Below are 23,275 nucleotides of genomic sequence, written 5' to 3'. Positions count from 1 at the left end.
GTTAGCATTACGTCAAACGTTCATACAGTAAAACTTTCAAATTCAGGCTCACCAAAGTCCTTTTGGCAATACTGTCTCTGTCGTTCCCTTCGACCTTTAACTCGCAGACATTGGCCGCAATGCCCTGAGGAATAAACCGAGCAGGTAAGCTCACAAGTACAGACCTGATAAGTAAGATTTCGTGTCATTTTACAGTCTTTGTTGTTGGCAGTTACATTAAAAGGCTGACATCAGTTAGCCTTGCTGCAGGCCACTGAACCACTGCCCAAAATTATATCAAAGCTTCAAACAAGTTTGGTGTTGAGCTCATTAGCACGCTTCCACAGGACGATAACAGAGAAGGTATGTTTGACGTGCGATCCACAGAGATCCTTTATGACTCTGGCTGTGTGGTGCGTTTGGGCTCCTTATTAAGCTGCTGAATGTGAAGTGTCCACCAAAACCACTTTTTACATTTATTGGGTTATGGTTCACTCTGCAGCAGCAGCAGAGGGCAACAAGGCCGTTGCCTCTGAAGGAGCAGAAGCAGAAGGAGAGCAGACAGTTCAAGAGCAAAGCTCCCAAACCTGGACAGAAACGGTGAGTCGGATCATTTTCTACGCTCACATGTTGTTGTTTCCACCCAGCGTCTCCACAGCAGAATCTAACTACAGCTCAGCTATTTCTAACTTCTAAATCTCTTTCTTTCTATTTTCACTGTAGCTTTGACACTGGTCTCCCAGGGACGGAGGAGTTTGATGGTAAGTGTGTAAACTGCATGCTGAGTCAGATGTTGGTCCATGCCGACACGTTCCTCATGTTTGGTTTCTCTGCCTGCAGACTCTGCAGTGATCTGTCCCTGGGAGGACTTTGGTCACTCCAGTCTGAGATTCTCAGCACTCTGGAAAAAGGTTTTAATTCAGAATTGCTCTAATTTTTTTGCATCCATCTTTGCCTCTATCCTCCTTTAAGTCCCTATCAAGCTCTTTACTATTTGCCATAAAGATCTGGCGGTGTTCTGCATCACTAATTGTTCCTCTGCAAGCTTCTCCCATTTCTGCATCTTCTTCATAATGATCATTGAGCAACCTGGCTCAGTTTGGCATCATCTAAACCTTACAGAGGACTTTCTACACCTCCACGAGCTGAGGAAGAGTGATTTAATCAAGTGTTGGTGCAGCAGTCGCTGTTGGGCTTTTTCTCTCAACCAACCAGTGGAGAAATGTACATTTGCACTGTGCATTGATGTTTATGATGTCTGTTTCTGATGGGGTGGGAATGCGGTGAACATACTTCCAGGTGAAGGCTGAGGGAGGAGATTTCTGTGGCTGTCCTCCCGCTCCAGGCGAGCGATGGGCTGGTGAGGATGCTGAGGGCGGTTGTAGTGAAGAGGCTGTCGCGGTGGCTTCAAATGCTTTAAAACTAGAGGACACAAAACCACACGAGTGTTAAAGTAAATGACCAGGACTGAATAAGTTATAAGACTAATTCTAACTTTAGCCTGTGTAAAACCTACGCAGCATATTGATAAGTCAACACCTGACAACATCCTGATGTAAAGTCAATATTTAGGTGGGGTTAAAACCTGGAAGCTACAGACTCATCTATGCAACTTTTAAGTGAGTCTGATCCAGCTCCTGAGGGCTGTGTTTGTGGCTGTGGACGGCTCTGGAGCTCACTGTGAAAAGAAGAATGTTGCAGAAGCTGCTAAACATAGTTGACTATACTGCACACCCTCTGTAGCAAAGCTGCAATAAGAGCCACGACAAGAGGTCATTCCTCCCCAGTGCAACAACTGTACATAATGACTCTCTTCTTTCTTTTCCTTCGGTAATCTAAGCTGCAACAGTCTGATTACACTTTGAGGATTAATAGGGTTCTAAGCAGTTCAATTCAATATTATATCAGCATGTGTTACCTCAAAAAAACACCACCAACAACAACAAAAAGGACGCCACACCCCCCAGTATGTATTTGCTATAAAGCAGGAAAGTCTGCAAATGTGTGGACACACAAAAGGGGCTCATAACAGGATTAAACCGGACTATCAAGAGTTGGAAAAATGTTTTATTATCCATTATGGTTTCATTTCATTGTAGAATTTAAATGATACACGTTCTGAAACATATAAAATGTGGGACAGTTCTCGTAGGAGGAATTTGCTCTGCAGCATGCTGGTGGAAAACAGGCAGTACAGCTCCTTGTATCTTTAGATTAAATTGATAATAACTTCATTATATCCTGCTCCAACATGATAAATCGTGACCAAAAAGTTCCCTTTGTTGCCAAAAACTCGACACCGTTTTTCTGGCAACAACATGGGATCAGTTCTCTTTAGCAGATTTCCACCAGCTGGAAAATATTACCTGAGAGTCTGCTTAGAATCACTACATATTTGAACGGAGCCTGAAAGAAAGCACAAGTCCTCGGGCAGTTTGCAGATTTCCAGGCGACTATGAGTATTTCAGGAGTTAAGGAGAGATTCAGCACAGCTTATCAGGAGACATAAACCAGCTGCATTCCTCAGCAGCATTAAGGAGGTCAGCAAGCAGATAAAAAAATTCAAATCAAATGTGACCTTAAGGTTAGTCATTTCTCTCCGACCATCCACACAACACAGATGTTTTCACTCACTGAGCTTTAGTTGATCTCAGCTCATTTGTACTACTGTGAGATGGCTAATTTGCAGGCAGTAAAATGCCGTAGTGTCTTAATCTTAGCTCGATATTTCTCCCTTGAAAGAGAGAAAATGCATACAGAAAGTTTTCCAAATGCTATATTTCTTACTTATTATAAATAATTAACCGTCCCACACATTTAAAGCATTTTGTTAATTCATTAGATATGAATAACTGGGAAATCCGGTGAACATCAATCATTCAGACTCTTTGTTATTACACTCACATCCTGCATCTATCAGTGGTTCTTAAAATGCCTCCACAACTTGAGTCCACTTTAGCCTATTGGACTTTGCTAAGAAGTAACACCATCTGTCTATTTTATGAGTATCTGTAGCACATGATGGTGTCAAAGCACAGAACAGGGGAATGACACAAGAACAACAGACGTCCAACCATAAACCAGGCTGCCCAGCCAAGTAATTGAGGTAGAAGTTCTTTGGTCAGCCAGTTAACCAACAACCCAATGTCTGAAGAGATGAGAGAACGTTACAAATAGACTATCGGTGCAGCACTCCATCAATCAGACATTAGAGTAGTATGATCACTCAGGGGCCATTTCTCACTAAAAGGGCTGTGAGAGCAGGCTGTGAGTTTTCCAAAAGGTACTTGAAAACCTCTTATGCAACAAGAGACAAAATACTCTGATAGACGAGATGGACGTAGAAGAATATACGGAATATACTGATTAAGATTCTTTTTCAGGGTACTCAAGATATCAAAATGGAGTGAAAGTCATCATTAAAACAAGGTAATGCACTGAAGTCTGCTCCCATGAAACACCACAAGGCCCTAAAAAGAAAAGTCATCCAGTGATTCAGTCTGAGTCTTGACCTGAACCCAGTGGAACCTCTTTAGAGTGACCTAAAAATGGCTTTGCTTTGATGGTCTGTATCCAGCCTGCTGGAGCCTCATCATTTCTGACAAAAATAAAGGTAAAAACCACCAAAGGGGAGGTGTGCCAGGTTTGTAGGGTCATTCCTAGGAAGACAAAAGTGCATTTGGGCCAAATGCAATGATTGGCTGACCTCTGCAGCTGGTGCTGTGCAGCTACATGTGTGTATGTGTGTTAGCCAATGACTGCATTTACCACAGTTTCTGGTGTTAGGCTAATTCGCTGCTCTTCCAGCTGATTGGGGTGCCGTGTATACACTAATTGTAGAAGTTTAGCTTTGGAAGGAGCTCTGAGGGGAGGGGGTAAAGGTTATCCAGCTGTTTCAAAGTCTGGCTTTCTCTTGCTTTGGGGATACATCATCCACTGCAATTTTAAATGGCTAAAGGAAACCAGGGTGCATTATTCAAACCTCAGGGGGGTTCTTAAGGTACTCGAGATTATCAATCATCCAAATTAAAATCTTTTAGAGACCAAAACACCACATAGTAGCAATAAATGCGGAAAATGCTGAGTTAAAGATTTAATACAGCTGATGAATAACTTCAGTAGCGATAAGTTTGATTAAAAGAAGCTCAGGACGGGTCTTACACCAGTGAGGTCGGGGGGTGTTTGGGGGAGGCCGAGTGGTGGTGGTTGTAGTAGTAGTGGTGGTGGTTGTGGTTGAAGTGACTGGTTGATTCCAGGGGAAGTAGTTGGCAGTGTGGTGGGCCTGTCGCAGTGGGCTTCTCCTCTCGTGGTAGAGGGCGTACTGGTCTGGTGGCAGCCAGTACTCATACTCAATCCCTGGGTTTCTGTCTGTCGCCAGAACCTGTGCAAAAGAAGAGCATGCAAACATGTAGACAGGCCTGGAGAGATCTCTTATCTCTTTCCCTGTCCATATCATCTCTCTGTGCAATATTGAGTGTAAGCTTTGCAACTACATACATTAACATAATTGAATCTTATCAGAAAATATGACTCTATTAGGTCCAGATTCGATCCAGCAACTTTATCAGCAGTTATGTTTTCAATACACAACAGTGACCCAGTTCCATTGGCAGCCTTCCATTCCCATACCATCACACTACCTCTACCATGTCTGAACATTATGCTTTTGATCACAAGCCCTTTTCCCGCCACCTCCACTCATGTCCCCATGGGAAGTTCTTCCTGGAGTCTTGTTCCTGTTAAAAACTGTTTTTTCATCTTTTAGTGAAGCCTAACCTGGCATCATTAGCCATCATTAGCCAGGTTATTTAACGTTACAGGAAGTCTGCGTGTTGAGAAACCATCCAAATTTATAGAAATTAGGCAAAGATACACCTAACAGGAGCTAGCTGTGGTAGCATTAGCATCAAGCTCATAGATGCATCCACACCACTGCAAAAAGCGTCGCCATAAAAACTGTTGAGATGAAAGATTTGTATATTAGTTGCCCAAAGTGGCAGTTTTCTCTCTGCAGACCTGCTGAGTTTCTGCTAGTTACCAAAAAGATTTTTGTGCTGTACATGATTGTGACTGTAAGTGTTCCTTACTTCGCCAAATTTTGTGAGGCGATTCTGCAATAACTTACACAAGCTGATTTTATTGCAAATTTAATCAAACAGGCCCTTAGTTACTAATCTGTCCTATTGCAGCATCTTGAGGGATTATTACCATGAGATGGAGGTCTTCCTGGGTTGGCCCTGGCACCTCAAAGCTCTCCCAGGTGTCTGCTGAGCGCCGGTACAGCAGCTTGGTCCCAGCTACATTATACTCTCCCGGGACGCTGATCTTCCAGTTCCCATTGATCAGGAACTGGGAGCGACCATTCTGCAGAGCTGCGGGGAGGAAGAACGTGACAGGAGAGAAGAACAACTTTTAAACAAACTTTTTTCATATATGTGTTCACATGGGTCAAGGTGAAGTAAAGGAGGGATGTCAGAGGCGGAAATATGCCAACAGTCTATATAAGGCAGCCGCCTCCCCTTGGTGCAGGGAGAGGGATTTTCCATGACATGTGGTGGAAACGAGTACCTTCACCTGCTCTATCACTGCGGTTAGATAGAGTCTGTATGAGCATCACTTTCCAAACCACAGAGTGTGCCATTTCAGGTCCTGTTTTATTTAGATGTCATAAACAAGGATGAGAATAGATGCCCCTAGTGATTTTGTTGCTTGGAAAACAAACAGTGGGTCAAAAAACCAGATGGGACAACTGGGCCCCTCCTGTCTCTGGGTAAAGGAAGTAATAGCAAGTGTGCACATGTGTGTGTGTGTGTGTGTGAATCTTACCAAGATAATTCCTGCTGTTATCAGTGACTCGGATGTGAGTGGCTCCAGCTGGTATCATGGCCACTTCATTGTATCCAAAACGCCCTCCTAGCAAAACAGAAATAATCATTCAGAGGCTTTTTTTACCAACTTCTTTAGTAAATTAGCTCAAAATGAAAAGCTTGAAATGTCCTTTTTACACGAGAAGAATCCAAAGCCCTCACATTGTGCTCGGTTGAAGAACCATCGACAGAGATGGTCGTCTACGGTGGTTGGAAAAACTTTCCTTTCAAAGTTCCACCCTTTTTTCTTTGTGGGAAGCTCCACCAGGTTGCACACTGAATGTGAGTGCAACCACTTTCCGAGCATCTCCAGACATGCTCTGGATTCAGGTCAACACTGCTGCTGAATCCAACACCTGTGTTTTCTTGGCAGTCTGCTTTCAGTCATTATATCGAGCCAGGTATACGCTGCGGTTTTCAGCACTCCAAGATGAAAGATGAACAGCATAAAAGAATCATGGGGATATATCTGATCGTGGCTAAAAACAGTAGCCGAGTTCCTATAACCGAGAGCTACTAACCAGCCAATTGGAATGTACCACAAAGTGATGTGTTGATTGAAAAAAAAAAACAGAACAGTGCTTATAAAATACATATAACTTGGAATTCAGAAAAAAAAACAATCTGACTGAGTTGTGGCAGAAAAAGCCTCCTGCAGCTCATACCATGATCGCACCAAGAAGGATGCAGCATGGAAACAAATAACCAGGGAATTGCAGTTCGCACCATAGCAACTGAGCAGTAATTGTTCAGTCTGTCAGCTCATAAAACCCATTCTGTGTTAATGGAATGCTTAAAATATGTGTTGCTCAGAATACCCTATTTTTCGGGCCATAAGGCGCACTTAAAATCCTTTATTTTTCTCAAAACTCGACAGTGTGCCTAATGTATGGATTAATTCTGGTTGTGCTTTCTGACCTAGAACCGATTTTATGTGGTACACGGCGCTCAAAAATCTGTCAAAATGTTTTAGCACGGCCTTGTTAAGCTACGAAGCTGCACTGCTTGATGGATTGAGCATTACGGGCCACCGTAGTCACGATCCTCGCGGAGTGATACGATCTGTGCTTCAACTCTAAGGTGTGTGCATCCATTCATTCATTTTCTATACCTGCTGCCCCAAAAATGGCTCCTGTTCAGAGACATGCTGACGAAGCGGACTTATCTGAGTTTTGTTTAATTTAATGAGCCTTATAACCCGGTGCATTTTATAGGCTTAAAAATACGGTACTATGATTCAGCTGGTGTTGTAATCGTACAGTCTCCAAACATAAAAAATTACGAAGTGTGTCACAGGGCGCCCTGAAGTAAACTTATAAGATGTCTAAAAATTGCATGGTGTGTAGATGCCTTCATTGAAATGCAAACCTTCACTCCAGTCTGAGATTCTCAGCACTCTGGAAAAGGTTTTAACTCAGAATTGCTCTAATTTTTTTGCATCCATCTTTGCCTCTATCCTCCTTTAAGTCCCTATCAAGCTCTTTACTATTTGCCATAATGATCTGGCGGTGTTCTGCATCACTAATTGTTCCTCTGCAAGCTTCTCCCACTTCTGCATCTTCTTCATAATGATCATTGAGCAATCCTCTCTGAACTGAGTCTGAATACTACCAACAGAGAACATGTGCTGTGCATAGGGCCTCATGATGCCACTGGGGCCTAATTTTATGCACAAAGGTGATGCAGTTGTGAGCACAACAGAGTCACAAGTGCAAAGAAAAGCAAAAGTCAAATCAATTGTGAGAGTTTGAGAGGAGAGAAAATAGATCTCAGGTCTGTCATCTACAACACTGCAATTATTAACAAACATCTGACCAATCACTGCTAAAATCAGGTGAAAACTAAAAGAACTTTTGAACCCAGCAAGATACAAGACACCCAAGTTTAACTTGAGTTTTTTGTCTAAGAAACATTTGGCCATATTGTACACTTCAGCTATATAACTTGGCTCATAGCTAAATATTTCTTAGGACTCTAATGTGAGCGTGGGCTGTCCTGCCTGACATTGATGTAGAATACTGTGCTTTAGGGCAGTTTAAAAGGTCCAGACATGTTCTTGTATCCTACGCCAGATCTGCGCCTGTCTTCTAGGCAACTCTACTCTGAAAAAGGATCTGAGATCAAATCTGGGAGATCCAGAGCAAAAGTGAGTGCAGTGACAGGTGTAGCCAGTGAAGACAAGTTAGACAGTGAAGCCCACGTTCTACTCAAAGACTGTGAATGCAGTGATATGCGGAGGGGTGTCACGACTACGGGAAGTTATGTAGACCTCATGGCTTTACTTTACTGCTTTTATCAAATGTGAGACCTTTGGACAGTTGTGTGTCTTTCCTAATCATTTCCACTGAATTCGATTAGGCACAGGTGGATGCCACTCAGGTCGTAGAAGCCTCACAGTGACAGCTGACAGAAGGAGGGTGCATTAGAGTTCAGCTGCAAATGTCATAAAGAAGGTTATGGAGAACAAAAGCCTGGGTAAATGTTACCATCTCACAAATTGTGGCACTTCTTGTTCTTGGATATGTGGACAAATAAACCCTTGTACACGTTTTCTGGTGCTGGGCTAAAGCTTCCCTCTGACTGACTACAAAATAAAAAAAGTGCACTGCAATGATCTTACTAAAATTCAGAATGATCCCTTTATCTGCATCACTGGGCCTGTGTACTTTGTGTGAACCTGGATTATCAAAGCCTGTCTGCAAGCAGATGGACAAGAGTAAATGACATCAGTGGATATTAATGTGGAACTTTTGATTTCACTCTTTCCAAACAGCACTAATCACGATGTCAGCTATGGTGCTTACTGTGGGACAAGTTTAAAGATCATAGAAGAAGAAGCAGCAGTGGCGACGAGCTGTTTCCCCCATCCTGAGAGCCCCAGTGCTTCTTGTGTTGAAATTAAACCTCATATGAGGTCAGAGAGCAACTCTTTGCCATCTCCACACTGCCTCCATGTAAGTCTGTTTCAAATTTGATTTTTTTTTATATTTTACTGTAAAAAAGTACACTTGAAGCTTGACTTTTGACATGAGATGTGCAACATCAGCACAACTCACTAGTGATATTGAGTGTTTGTAAATTACTCAAAACAGCTACAAAGTTCTTTGAAAAAGAATCTCACTGGTTTTATTTTAATTCTATAAAAATAGACTGCTGCAGGCCTTCTTACAAAAAGCAAAGGTCATATACAGATCCTCCCCAAGTAGCAAAAAGATGGCAAAGCAAGTGATCAGAGAGCTAGACTGAAAAGGAAGAAGATAAGACAGCTTGAGCGTCCAACACATTTATTTATGAAGGTGTAAGGTGACTGATTGAAGGGTGAAAAAGGGCAGAAGTGGTGCTGACGAAGCTAAGAGCACGAAGCCGAAGTGAAGCTACTGTAACTGGGGTAAGTAAACGATACGAAAATAAATCACAAAGGCATCAAAGAATCCCAATAGTTATCTGTGATTTTAAGTCATATCTAACAATGATAAATGGTTTGCAGTCTCGGTTTCTGACCACAAAGTCAGAGAATTTTGGAGGCGGTTGAATTCACAACCACTCAGTACAGAGTGAGTAAAAACAGAGACAGGGACAGCTCTATGGTTCCCCTGCTGTTCAGGACTGAAAAGCAGCCACAGGATGAAGTCCATTCATCGCAGTCCCAGAGGCAACTGTGGCTCCTCCTGCTTCCACAGAGGAGCAATGAACAAAGTTCATCAGTTATATAAAGATGCTGAGCTGTAACTGAGGAGATGTCAGCGTTACACACATAAAGCAATGAGATTGAGGCCATTAGCCTTCCCATCTCGGAGGAGCCTTTTCGTCAGCTCCCCTCCATCACTTCCCCCTTGGTTGAGAAACAGCTGCAGGAGGAGAGAGAACCTCTCAAGGCTGCCGAGTCGCCAAAACAAAGCGTCCATTATCAGCCTGTTTCTTCTTGCTCAGTCTGAGCCTTCGTAACCCCGTGCCTCATCTGTCAGCTCTGGTCTAGCTACACAGATCAGTGTGAGAAAGACCTGTTTCTGAGCCGAGTCACACAACAGAAGTGTTGGGTACGCTCTGCTTGTTGAAGGCTGGGCTGTGCGGGGCTGAGCTGGACAGGACAGGTCAGGGGCTGGGAAGGGCAGGGCCTGCTGGGGCTGGACTGGGAAAGTAGCCGTTTAGTTCCCCGTTGTGCCGCCAGTTTATCCAAATAACGCTTGCTCCGACGTGGCAGCCCAGCCCAGGTCTGCTGAGGTGATCTGTGGTCAAAACTTCACCGTCATACCGGTAATTTACCTGCAGCTTATTGGAGATTAAACACGGGCTGGATAGATTCATTTTGCATTAAATCTGCATTAAATTGCATTAAATCTTACAATTCAATGTCCGGCAAGAAGGAACACAGAATCAATTCACCTTCCTTTCCTGCCTACATCTCTGGCAGCATTGTTTCTGTAAAAGGCATCAGACTGATGTTTACATGGACTCTGAGTAGGTTTCAGACTAATAGAAATGTATTTCAGAAGTCAGCCACTGACAAACTTTTTCTATTATTGCCTTCAGCAGCTTCATTCGGGCTCGATCTTTTGGTTCATTCACCAGCCGACCACTAATTGTGCTTTTTGCGAGCTTTCTAAGCAAATGTAGAAACAAGTGAGATGGAAAAAGCAACTGTTGTGAAACTCTGTCAAGATAGACAGCACTCTGGAGAAAAACATGCCTCATAATGCATGCAGGACATGTACAGAGAGAAATTAATCAGCAAATGTAATAAAAAAAAAAGCTAAAAAGCTACTGCCACTGCGTCACTGAGCTGTTTTATAACTTCATCTCTGTCGTGAAATCATTCAACTTCCTCGTATATTATTTGTGGTGCTTAACCATAATGATATAATTTCAGTGTTGAGGACTTCAATTTAAATTGGTAGCACACCCACAAAGCTTCAGGATGAGGCTTCATTATTCATTCCATCCAAGTTAAGGATATATACTCATCAGCCATAACATTATGACCAACCGTCAGTTGAGTCTGAGTGAACACCTCAGACTCTTTGTCTTGTTCTTCGAGCCCTTCCTGAGCCTTTTTTAGCATGTAGTAATCATCATAAAACACAGAGATGTGCTATTACCAACAATACACATCATACTTAGTCAATGTTGTTTGAAAAGTAAAGAAGCAAGGAGACGATTTAATTCCTGCTGCCTTTACTTGCATGTCAGGTGGCATTGAGTAAGACTCAGTGAGAGGAATCAATACTGATTGGAAAATGAAGAGAAGGAGACAAGGATCATGTCAAATGAGGGCCCAAAAACTACTAAGTTTTCAGTTGACTTTTTTCTATAATAACAAAATCCTTGACAGAACTTTCTCTGCTCAGCCTGTGACATTCAGTTTGATAGATTCATCTGCAGCGGTCAGTAGGGCTGAGCGATTTTATTGATACCGCAATATATATCGATAATTTGTTTGCCAATAAAGTATCAATTTTTCAGCCGGTGTTGTTCCGGTTCAAAGGTCAGACCACCAGTCCAATCAGCGACGATTCATGTCAAATCACACTGTCCCTTTAAAATCTTTCAGAATATGATGTGTATTAAATTGTATCCAATTGAATCGTATCAAACCGTATCGAATCGTTGGCTAAATGCTGCGTATCGTATCGTGAGATTAGTGTATTGCTACAGCCTGAGCGGTCAGTATATGACATTTTCCATCATCATATATTCAAACATCGTCACTTATTTGTGCAGAATGCCTGAGTTCTCAGTTTACCGTGCACAATCCCAAGCAGCTTGTACAGCAAACCTGTGAGAGATGGTCTACCTGATAATTAATCAGGGCTCTTTACAAGCTGCTATTCTTCCTTTATGATAGTGTTTACTGCATATGGGCAAACCAAAGAAAACCTTGCAGACTTCCTCACTACATGCAGTCTAACCCCACATTATCCTCCAGGTGCCAATAAAGATGGAAAATGTTTTGGTGGCACTGAGCCAGAATGGCTTGAAGAAGTTTGCGTTCCACCTCTTCCTTCCTGAAAACTTAACCACGGTGATATTGAATCTGTTGTTTGTTAAAGCTTCTCCTAATGGGCAGCGAACTGCTTCTGTTTGCCAAATCTGTTACCATGGTGACTGTTGATTTCATCAACGAACAACACTGTCTTTATTAAGCTTGCATGACTAAAAAAAAGAGGTCCTGGAATTAAAGCCACGCTGTTGGTCCGAAACTGCTTCTTCCTCACAGAGAAGTGATGATGACTGTGTGGAGAATGTGTGCACGTGTGTGCACGTGTGTGCATCCTACCTGCCTCCTGACCGTTGCTCTGATACACACTCTTGTGGTGCAGGCAGGTGGTGTTGCGTCCTCCACACACCATGCAGACATCCTCCTGCTGCTTTGAACCCAAGATGGAGTCACAGCCAGGCTTCTGTATAACACACAAACACATGCAATAAGAGTTTCGTCTCGTTGGAGGTCGATGAGAAGCAACGAGCATTGCACGCTGTATTCTTGAGAAATTCCTAACCTTTCCTTTGGCTTCGTCTTTCAGTCACCTTTAATACTGTCAGGCCTCAACTGATTTCCCCCTCAGTCTTATTCCTGTATTTGCTTCTCTCTCTCTCTCATTCCCCTCTCTTACAAACATTTACTCTGGTGAAAAACAGCACACGGGGCCTCATGGGGGGAGAGGAGGGTGGTGAGCTGTCTCTGTAAACATTAAAATGTCAAAGCAAAGGGGAGGACCTGGGTGGGTGTCAGTGTGGAGAATCTTGTTGCTGGATAGATTACAGTGGCTGCTTTCTCTGTTGGTCTCCATCTCCCTCTCTGCAGAGCAAGTTAATCAAGGGGGAGGTTCCCAAGCAGGAGAGCAACAATCTAGTGAACCTATAATCAGCTCCCATCAGCTCCTTTGAACACACAAAACACTCCAAGCATCTATGTGAGCACAACAGGAAATGAATCCTCAGTGGCAAGGTGTATGAGGGCCCCAGTGAGGGAGCAAAACACCACTAAAACTCTCAAGCATGTGGGAAAAATCCTCCATGTTAAGAATAGAATAGATCTACGACTGATTTTTGAGTCTGAAATTCTTCATCCAGACTGAGACTCTTGCCAGTAGAATTTGTAATAGTTATTCATCTTTATTCATCCCTAAAAACACGCGACCTCCCTACATACCTGCTGTACACTTCTGGTGCTGATTAGACAGAAACTCTGATAGTGAACCTGACAAACTTTTGCTAAATATGACAATGTTTGTAACAGTTTTCCAAGAATAGCTTATATATTTTATCTTATTCAATTTTGCTGTATTTTATTTTATTGCGTTTACTGTTATTTTATTGTTTTGTACTTATTCTTTTCTTTATTTATTATCTGATGTAAAGCACTTTGGTACCAAAATGGATTGTTGTAAAGGGCTGTATAAATAAATTACATTTATATTTACATTTTACATCTTGGAAGTGATCAACCTACTGCTGTGGGTGTGAACAGCCTGGTCTCATGACACAGAATATAGATAATTGTAAGAATTAAAATCATGTTACTCCTGCAAATCTCTTCAATTCATTCTCATTCATTTTACACAGTGTGCAATGACAGGGTGAAATCTGTACTTTAATCCTTACCTCAACCATTTGATGTGTTATTTTACCAGCATAAAGCTTAAAAGCATGTAAATAACATGCAAAAGTGCACCCAGAGTGGTGTTCTATCTGCTGTGCACTGCTTACGTGTTGAGATGAAACTGAAATGCTGTCCCAATCTTGCTTAGCTTCCATCCAACTGTCATTTATTAGTTTTTTTGTTTTGTAATGCTCGAGTTGTTTTTAGTGGAAGACGTTTGAATGCAGGCGAGGCCAGTTTAGCACCTGGACTCTGCATGCTGTAATGGGTACAGAATGTGCCTTGGCTTTGTCTCACTAAAATGAAGAAGATCCTTCCAGGAAAGAGATGATCTGGACAAACGACATGTCAGCTGATTATCTAAATCTTTTGGTGATTATACAGCAGATGATAAAATAACCAAACTTTTTGTCATTTTATGCGTTATTTCCTTGCAGTCCTTTCTCACCTCTGCTTCCAAAGGACTTGTCAGCCTGGATACTAATCTTACACCCAGTCCTGTTACTAACATGTTGCCAATATTTACTTGGAGATGTTCCCTCGGGTGTTTTCTCTTTGTCAGCACGCATTGTGCTGTCCCTGTGGCAGAGTTTGAATTACTGACAGAACATTGGATTCTGATTTGATCGGAATTTTACACAGTTATAGCCTTAACTATTCTGGGAAAGTGGTCGTGGATAACATGCTTGACTGAGGAAACTTCTGCAGTGTTGATAAAAACAGCAAAATATGATGTGAAAGAGGATCTACACACACACACACACACACACACATGCACTGTGTCCAAATCATCCAAGTGTTCTACATCCTGATCTCAGATCGTGACCTGCAGTCCTTCACACCAGCTGCCTGTTGCATCTGCTTCCTGTTTCAAGCCTTGCACTCCTCTGACCTTGACCAGCCTGAGTCTGTGGCCCATAAATCCACTTATTTACACTACATGCCACATGTGAGCATATGCAGACATATGCAAACACAGTCCTAAAGCTCAGCTGTGTTAAAAGAAACTGAGTATTACTTGTATGTCATTACACAGCTTTGACATCAGGACTGTAGGGACACATGTTCCCAGTGAACCATCCCCATCTGTGTGAGGGTGATGGAGATAAACAGAGCACAGGCTCGGAGTGGGACTGTGCTCAGCTTAGTTATGATGCTAAGTGAAAGCTGCAGTCGTGCACACTTTGGTCCAAACACTCAGGATGTAGTTTACTTCTCCAGAGAGCTGTCGTCAGTTATAACATCAGCTATACCTCAACACCCTGTTGATTTCCTTAATAAGTGGGTAACAGAAAGCTGAAGCACCCCAAAGCTTAGACATGAACTCTCATTTCATGACAGAAACAAACAGCAAACAATATTTTTTTCAATAGTTACTGTAGTCAAACGCTTTGGTACGAAATCCCTTTTTCATCTTATAATTAGAAGTCAACTTCTGTCTAAAATAAACAGTCCTACAAACAAAGTGTGTCCTAAAAGTGTCTGCTGATATATTTACCTTGTCTCTGCCTTCTGCGTGTATTTCCTTTATTTGTGTATAGACTACATCCAGCGACAGCTGGTAGAGGTGTGAGCGTTGTAAAAAGGTAGCAATCACTTGAAATTGCCGTCTCCTCACTGATGCATCTGGGTTTTATGCTTTGTGTTTCTTCAACTGGCTGTAGCCTCCTTTATTAGCACTTTCTGAACCCTCCCTACCCCACCACCTCTGTCTTGCACGTCTGTAAGCACGGGACCAAATTATGGTCCTCGCTGCTTTTAGAATTAGGGTTAAACATATAAAGACAAATGTTTGTGTGCAGTTGTTTGCCTTAAACTATCTGATTAAACAGTAAAAAGTGCACTTCATAGATTACAAATGTGACCCGTTGCTAAAACTTTGAGATCAGACTTGTGCAAATACCTTTCAGAGTTATTTTTTTGTTTTTTTCTTTAAACAGCCTGTTTCATCTTATTTAGTCAGCTCTTTGTTTCCTCTCTTTTGTATTTTGAAACAGATTTTGTATCTGTCTTTTACTTTTCTTTACTTTTGTAAAGTTCTACTCCTTTATTTCAACTTGCATACCTGTTTGCTATCAGTCATTACTCCCCTGGTGTATATACTCCCCAGTTTTCAACACTTCTTTGCCAGCTTGTCTTTGCACTCAAGTGTAAATCTTTCCAGCTGTTTGTTGCTGTTCTCCTAATGTGTTTGACCTCTGCCTGTCCTACTTTTCTGCTCTTCAGTCAGTCAGTGCAGTTACATGCGGGCCATCGGATCAGATTAATGTCTAAATTACAATAAGACTGAGTTATTCAGCTCATGTAGACACCTTAATCTGACAAAAATCGGATCAAGTTACTTACGATTGAATTAAGACCCCGAGATAACTCGATCACTCGATCCAAACACACTGAATGTGCCTGGAGACGACAGTGGATCGGATCGAGCGTTCTGCGCATGCTCGAGATTTTTTTCCGGGATCGTCACCCGGAAGTGGAAGGAGGCGATATTCCTGTTGTTGTCGCCGTCAGAAAGAAAGAAACAAAGCGATGGAGAATGCGCCGTTGTGCATCGTCTGTGCCATAACCAGCTCATCACAGATGGAGAGGGACGCAGCTTCATCTCGCTCTGCGTTCGCCATCTTTCTGAATGCCTGAGTTTGTTGTTGTTGGCGGTGAAGACGTCAACAGGAAGTGGCTCTATTAGCGATAGCTGAAATGGGGACAGCGCCACCTATCGTACCGGGGTATGACATGCTTTGTGCCAGTGATACAAAATCTCGGGCTGGTTTTGGACCCTGCTCTTTCACCAGCTCCCTGGCTCCAAGTTTACCTCAATGTTTGACTATCTGTGCTGGACCTCTGTGTCACAGTTTGAAGTGGATGTGAGGAAGGAGGACCTCGGTGCAGACAGGGAGCTTGAGCTAAGAGGTGACTTAAAACTGATTATTTTCAATAGAAATGAAAATCACTGGAATACCAAGAAGCTAAACTAGTAAAAGCAACACCAGGCTGTACATTACGAGGAGCAGGAACAAGACTGATGGTGAATACGATGGGGACAACGACGGAGGATCTGGCAAAGAGAAGAACACTGAGAGGCTAAATACTGTGGGGAGAGCAGCTGAGCATAATGAGCACAGGTGAAGGGAGAGGAGCTGCCGACTGGCAGGAGGGAACTGAGGAAAGGTGGGGAAATGGCAGGACTAAAGAGAGACTAACCAGAAAAAATACAAAAACACATGGATCGTGTTTAATAAACGTCGCCTTTTTGGATTTAACCCGACTGTCTTGTGTTCGGTCCTCCTTCCAGTCATCCCATGTCAACACCTACATTTAAGTTTTGCCAACTCTTATTTGAATGCTCTGCAAGATATTTTTACACTGCAGGTGACACATGTTAAAATTAAGTACAACATCCAAGATCCAAAGATGTAAATGTACAACCTCATAACCGCTGCCAACTAATTATAAGCCTTATAGATGTCAAAGAAGCAGGAAAAGGACGAGGATCTGGAAAAATCAGCCATCAGAGGGAATTTCTTTTGTATTGTTAATAAAACCAGTGGAGGACAAGCTTCACCGTAAAACTGAACACACCAGCATTAGTTTCCTAAATGTTAAAGGTTTAAGGTTGTTAATTTGTAAACTGTACTTTAATTAAGGTTGTCACGAGAATCTATAACTTATAAACCAAAAAAAAAAACAGTCATTCTAAGATAAATGATTTTGAGAATTAGTGTCATATATTCAAGATATTGTAGAAAAGTGCTAATTTATCTGTTTCAAAGCTACACAAATTCATATTTCTCTATATTAAACATGATTACAGACTGATGTGTCTCATTAGTAGTGAAAAATCAACTAAACTTATGAAGCAACATCAAGCTACAGTGAAAACAGAGAGGAAGGAGGACTATATCTGTAGAAAACACTAGCACACACATTCAGTTATGTTGCTACTCACCAGACAGCGTCCGTTGACGCACAGCGCTCCCGGCTCTTTGTCGCAGGATGTGCCATCAAGCACATGACCAAAGTTGTAGTAGAAGTTGTGTCCCAAAGCCAGGCAGCTGAGTTCACAGAGGTTAGAGCCTGACAGGGAAGTAAACACGTCTGCTTTAAGAATTTCTCTGCATCTGTATCTTAGAACAACTTTTATGTTTTATTTGGTAGTTTGGTTTCTTTGAAGTGGGGTTTTATGAGGTACAGTCATGTTGCCTCACTGAGATTAATGGGACTTTCCAGTCAGCTATGGCCTAAACAACTGGTTAAGGTGCTCACACAAAGCATTAAATGGCTCAATCAGGTATGCTGTGCTATGATTTTTGGTAACAATTAAATGTATGGTGGTTTTAAATTTTGTAAAAAGCTGTTCTGTAAAGACAACAACAGGATTATATTGAAACATGGGAAATATCCAGCCTTGATTGGAGCCCTATAGCTCTGGCATACAGTAAAATAGGACGTACATGGCTGAACATATATTTTACTGCTGACACCCTTCACACTAGTGCAGGGATGTCCAACTCCGGTCCTCGAGGGCCGCTGTCCTGCAGGTTTTAGATGCTTCCCTGCTCCAACACACCTGATTCAGATCAATGCCTCTTTAGCTGGTTTGTGCAGAATTTAACAATCTTTCGAAGAGATCCATTTCATCCGAATCAGGTGTATTGAAGCAGGGAAACATCTAAAACCTGCAGGACAGCGGCCCTCGAGGACCGGAGTTTGACATCCCTGCTCTCGTGTATTGGTTGCCATCGGTGGTCCTATCTGCTCTTCTAACCTGGATACAGACACAAAAACTGAACGATGCTGACCTCCATGAAAAGTGGTCCACCGAAAGGAGTTGCCTGCCACTAACGGTCTGTCATTGAAGGCAGCACACTGCATCTCCCTGAAATCCTCCGAGCCAGGGGGACACTCCTGCACACACAAAGAAACACATTATGAAGATGCCGCACGGAGGCTCAGTCTCCCACAGTCTTTACTCCATGTGCACCAATAAATTCCAACTGCAAAACCAAACCTTGGGAAGCTAAAAATAGATGGTTTACTTTAATGGAAATCGTTTAACTGGCTTTGAGGTGTTTCAGTGAAACAGGTGTTATAAAAACATACACATTAACATAAAGTACAGCTGAGAGAAAAGTCAGGATTTGTGTCTGTTCACTGGAGAATCTGAGACTACACATGAACAAACTGCCACAAGTACACATTCAAACTTGCCTAAACAAGCTGCAGCACATCTGTGTGTTTTTCCTTTAATCAATACAGGCCACGTGGACTGATGGCCCTCAAACACACACGCAGCCCAAGTCTGTGACCTCAGCTCTGATAGCTGAGTGGAGCATGAAAGCATTAAGGCCCTGAGTCGATTCCAGAGCAGCACAGAAAACACTCGGGTTAATATGTGAGTGAAACTCCAGATCACACCCTGAAAGGTCTCAGCTGTTCCACATTCGCTGAACACACCTAGGTGACCAATTCATAGAGCAAACATCGGCCATTGTTCAAAAAACGCTCAATTTTTCATACGGAGATAACAGTTACGCTGAAATGACCTTGGTGTTGCAGATCTTGTATTGTCTTGGATCTCCTGCACATGGTCCACCAACTGGGTTCCTTTAACCACAGAAAAAAGACAGTTATGGGTTTAAAGATGCCAAACACAGCAGGAACAGCAGATTATGCAGTGTCCACGCTCTTCTGATGTCTCAAAATGACTAAGAATCATGTTTAAAAAATCATTTTCTTTATCACAAATGGACTTTGATTAGGAATAAATGCAAATGAAAAATGAGCAAAAGAAAAGATAGATTGTGTGAATCCTGCTTTACTTTTCTTCTTTAATAAGATTAAATGTTTTTTAGCTAGATTTATATAGAAATACTTTATTTTTCTATGAAAAATGTTCAAACCTGGCATTTAAAAAACACTTAAAGCGCAGAAATCTTACGATTTCTTAGTTTACAAACTGAACAAAATACTCAGACTGGCTCCTCAGTGTAAAAGAAATTAACGCAAATATAGAAATAATCATTTTAAAATCAATTCAAAATTACTTGCAAAAGTTGCTTAAAATAAATATATTTAGTGTTTCTCCAAAAAATACATCCCAGGCACATTTCATTCCATTTTTCAGAGCCAGCCTTCTTTATCAGTTTGTTGAGGTTATCTCTTCTGCTGCTGCCCCAACAGATGCTTGACTTACCTGGTGATACAGGTGCGTGTCCGCACTGAGGCTCCGCCCCCGCAGCTGCGTGAGCAGACGGACCAGCCGCTCCAAGTCGCCCACTCGTTTCTGAAGTGCAGCTGCCGCCGGGCTCTTGCCGGGCGACCCGACGAAGTCTCACCAGAAGGACCCCACGAAGAAATCCAAGAGGCCTGAAACAGTGAGAAACAGAGACCATGAACACGGAGAAACATTTTCAAGTCTTTCAACTTCAATATCTCCTATTCTTCCACACATAAAACAAGAGTTACCTGAACTGTAACGTACAGTATGTTCGCAATGTGCCCAGATTATTATAATATATATATTATATATAATATAATATCAATTGTACATCATAAACAAGCAAATTTATCCACCAAATGTAATCAGATCATCTGTAGTTTTATATATATATAAGAGCCCTGATGGCAGCACGAAGGATGCTGAGTTCACAAACTTAATGTGCTCTTTGGATCAAATAACCGACAGTTTGTTAGTATTATCTTGCTACAAAAATGTAAAATCTTCTCTGAAACTGCATCTCTCCAATGTTTGGAGATATAAAAGCTTGACTTTGTTCGGTTTGCATCGTGCACCACTTTGTATTTTCTCTTTTAAACTATGAGACAGTGAATGCAAACAGCTGCAGAGACAACATGGCTCTCTGCTCTGTAATCGCTCTGCAGCATCACACCGATGTGCTGCGTGTCCAAAGCTGTCAGGTGGAGAACTGTCAGCAGGTCACAATCCCAGCGAGTCCAGTGTGGAGGAGAAACACAGTACAGAGCAATGGGATATCATTTGTAAAGAAGAAATTATGTGTGACTCCAAACAAAACTTCCCTTATTTATAGCCGCCAGGAATCTAACAGGCAGATAAATCTATTCAAAGTGTAGATGGTACAAAAAATAACAGACACCCTTCTGAGCTTAGAGGCTCAGGATCAACAGAGCCAAACAATAAAAGTGATTAGAGAAATCTCAATGGTGTTCCTCAAACACATTCCAGAGTTTCTGCCCTGGAGGAGGACTGAAAACTGGCAGCTGTCCCACAGGTTTCTCATACAGGAGCTGGAGTACACACACACTTTTAACTCTTTAGACACACTTTCAGCAACTGCTTTGGCTGTCAAGGGCATGTGGAAAATCTGTTGTGCAAGACAAGAATTAAGGCTCGAGCAACATGTGAGAAAGAGCATGTATGAACCTCATAATAAACAATGTTTTACACTCGAACCAGGATCAGACAAAGGTGAGAAAAAGGTTTTTAACTCAAGATAAACGCAGGTAATTCAGTCCTAAAGGAGAACGTGAAGCTCAAGCACAACTAAGTGAATATTTAAAAAGGCAGCAATACAAAAGGAGCTGAACATTAGATTGATTGAAGTGTTGGAACAAGTTGATGCTGCCAGACAGTGAAAAACAAAATGTCTTTAACAATAAAATCTATGAAGGAGTAGAACTGGATGTTAAGGGCTCTTACTTCATCTGACAAATACAAACATCTGCAGCAAGATTCTGCTGTAATGTGGGCAAAGAGTGAAGTAAGGATGCAAAAGGGTCATTTGTAATTTGTTTGAGAAGCTTTTCTCAACCATTTTCTTCCCAAACCTTCCTCAACCAGCTCAGTCTCACCAGAAAACATCCAATACATGTTTTTTCCTCGTCTGAAACGTACTATCAACATATTCCACAGCTGATTAAAGAACCATTAATGGAAGATGAAGTAGATTGAGTTGCCTTTACGCAGCTAACCTTTTGAAATCTTGCAGTAATGTCCCAATATAACATTATCAGCTAAACTAGGGGCGTTTCTAGTCACCTTGGGGGCCCTAGGCAAAAGTGACCATGGGGGCCCTCCCGGCCAATGCCCGCTTCATGTTTGCTTCGGTGAATCGAAAGTACGGCACAAAGCCAGCAAGTGGGGACAGGGCCCCATAAGGGGGGTTCCAAACGTGTCGCTGCAGTGTCTATGGGGGTTTCAGGTTGTGTCATTGATATGTATCAATATCAGCCGTGTCTCGTGGGGTTCCTTAACAGCCACTGGCCAGTAACAGCGAGTAGGGGCCCTATGCATCGACGTTGCGGTTTCTAAAGCAGTTCAATCATTTTGTTATTGACAAGGACCAATGTCAGCACTGTCTTGGGACCCCTTCCAGCTCGGGGCCCTAGGCAATTACCTGGGTTGCCTGTGCTGTTGCGCTGAGCTAAACTAAAGGGGAATCCAGTGCACAGTATAAGCACTGAGTTCATGCACAGCATACTTTGAGGGGTTTTTCTTCATCAAAGTGGGCTGATTTCCACCATCTGACCACACATAGAGATAAAATATGAAGAAAATGTAATTAACATGACATCTGACTGCAACAAAGACTGAAGGACAGTCACTGTAGCTCACATTCACGTTGAAGTTATTTACCTTTTGAACAGATTTAGTACTTATTACCGGGGTTATTTACTGTTGTTCATCACTTGTAAGTCACACTGGAGATGAGTCTCTGCTAAATGAATGAATGTAAGTGTACACAAAAGTAGAAGTAAAAGCATTTTTTGCAGCATAATTTTCTTGGTTTTAAAACTTTTAAATGAGTTTAAAATGGTTAATTCTTTGAAGTTATTATGCCTCAGATGTCGTTGTCCAACATGTACTGTATTTGGTTGCTGGTTTCTCTACAACAAGGTCATGAAATTCCCACGTAAAACATCAAAGTACATCAAATGTATCAAACCAATCTGGCCTTTGATGGGAGGTGCAGCAAGATGGACCGAGGCTCATTGACTTTGTGACTTCTATATTACAAACACACACTCAGCTAAGACCTGCACTTTGAATTCATCATTTTTCTTGGCAGGGTCACCTGAGGCTGCCCTCATTAGTGTTACCGCCGGTCAAATTAGCGCTGATAACAGTTGGAGATGGGGTGAGCTGGCTTTCTAGAGTAATGAAAGAAACCTTTAACCTTCACCATGCACTCCTTCTCCCTCCTCCAAAGAAAGAGAAAATGTCTTCAACGCAAAGTGTCCCTCATTCATCCATACAAATTATATCAGCTAGGTTTTTTTGAGAAAAACTTTCCTATTCAGTCAAATGATTTGATACAAACTTCAACTCAAGCTCAATCCGTTTTATCACTATATCATATGTACAATTTAACATCTTTATAACGTCTTTTTTACGTCTTTTAGGAGTCAGCAGGACAGTCTTTGTACCTCTAACTCGCTTAGCCTGCACTTTTCTACCTTGCGTGTTGTAATATAAATAGATTTAGATCTATTTAGACCAGGCCTACACCGGTAGTTGATGGTGAGTGACCCAAATGCACAAACTCACAGTCAAGCGACAGATGATTTATTAAGCAAAGTACTGCAGGGCAGAAAATCCTCCAAATGAAGACCAAAAGCAAACTGAGTCTGAGCATAAATGCAGAGGGAGAGAAAAACTGAGCTGCCAAAGAAACACAGGAACAACAACGGGCTGTAATCACATGGCACTGTACAGGTGAGCGACAGTCAGTAAACTACAACCAGCTGAGGAAGAAAACCAATCAGAACACACAAAAGATCAAGTTTACATGAGCTAAAGCTAAATAATGTGCAGGTAAAACAGAAATAAGGAACACTGAAATACCAA

The 23,275-nt window shown here is 42.0% G+C and overlaps 1 protein-coding gene across 3 annotated transcripts in view; it reads right to left on the bottom strand.

Moving 5' to 3' along the window:
* Window positions 1-23,275, bottom strand: part of adamtsl5 (ADAMTS like 5) — a 37,970-nt gene that overhangs the window by 1,789 nt on the left and 12,906 nt on the right. For all 3 annotated transcript variants that reach the window (XM_072379939.1, XM_072379938.1, XM_072379940.1), the window contains exons 4-13: window positions 19,643-19,815; window positions 18,993-19,053; window positions 18,249-18,354; window positions 17,396-17,523; window positions 12,121-12,244; window positions 5,806-5,892; window positions 5,188-5,351; window positions 4,141-4,360; window positions 1,273-1,401; window positions 53-124 (exon numbers count right to left, since the gene is read on the bottom strand). In XM_072379939.1, coding sequence (XP_072236040.1) covers window positions 53-124; window positions 1,273-1,401; window positions 4,141-4,360; window positions 5,188-5,351; window positions 5,806-5,892; window positions 12,121-12,244; window positions 17,396-17,523; window positions 18,249-18,354; window positions 18,993-19,053; window positions 19,643-19,815 — 1,264 coding nt within the window. The remainder of the gene's footprint in view (window positions 1-52; window positions 125-1,272; window positions 1,402-4,140; window positions 4,361-5,187; window positions 5,352-5,805; window positions 5,893-12,120; window positions 12,245-17,395; window positions 17,524-18,248; window positions 18,355-18,992; window positions 19,054-19,642; window positions 19,816-23,275) is intronic.

The sequence above is a fragment of the Leuresthes tenuis genome, unplaced genomic scaffold, assembly GCF_036924035.1.
Source record: "Leuresthes tenuis unplaced genomic scaffold, fLeuTen1.0.hap1 SCAF_2, whole genome shotgun sequence".
NCBI lineage: Eukaryota > Metazoa > Chordata > Actinopteri > Atheriniformes > Atherinopsidae > Leuresthes > Leuresthes tenuis.
Note: the sequence above shows the minus strand (reverse complement) of the source record. Positions and strands in the feature narration are given on the sequence as shown.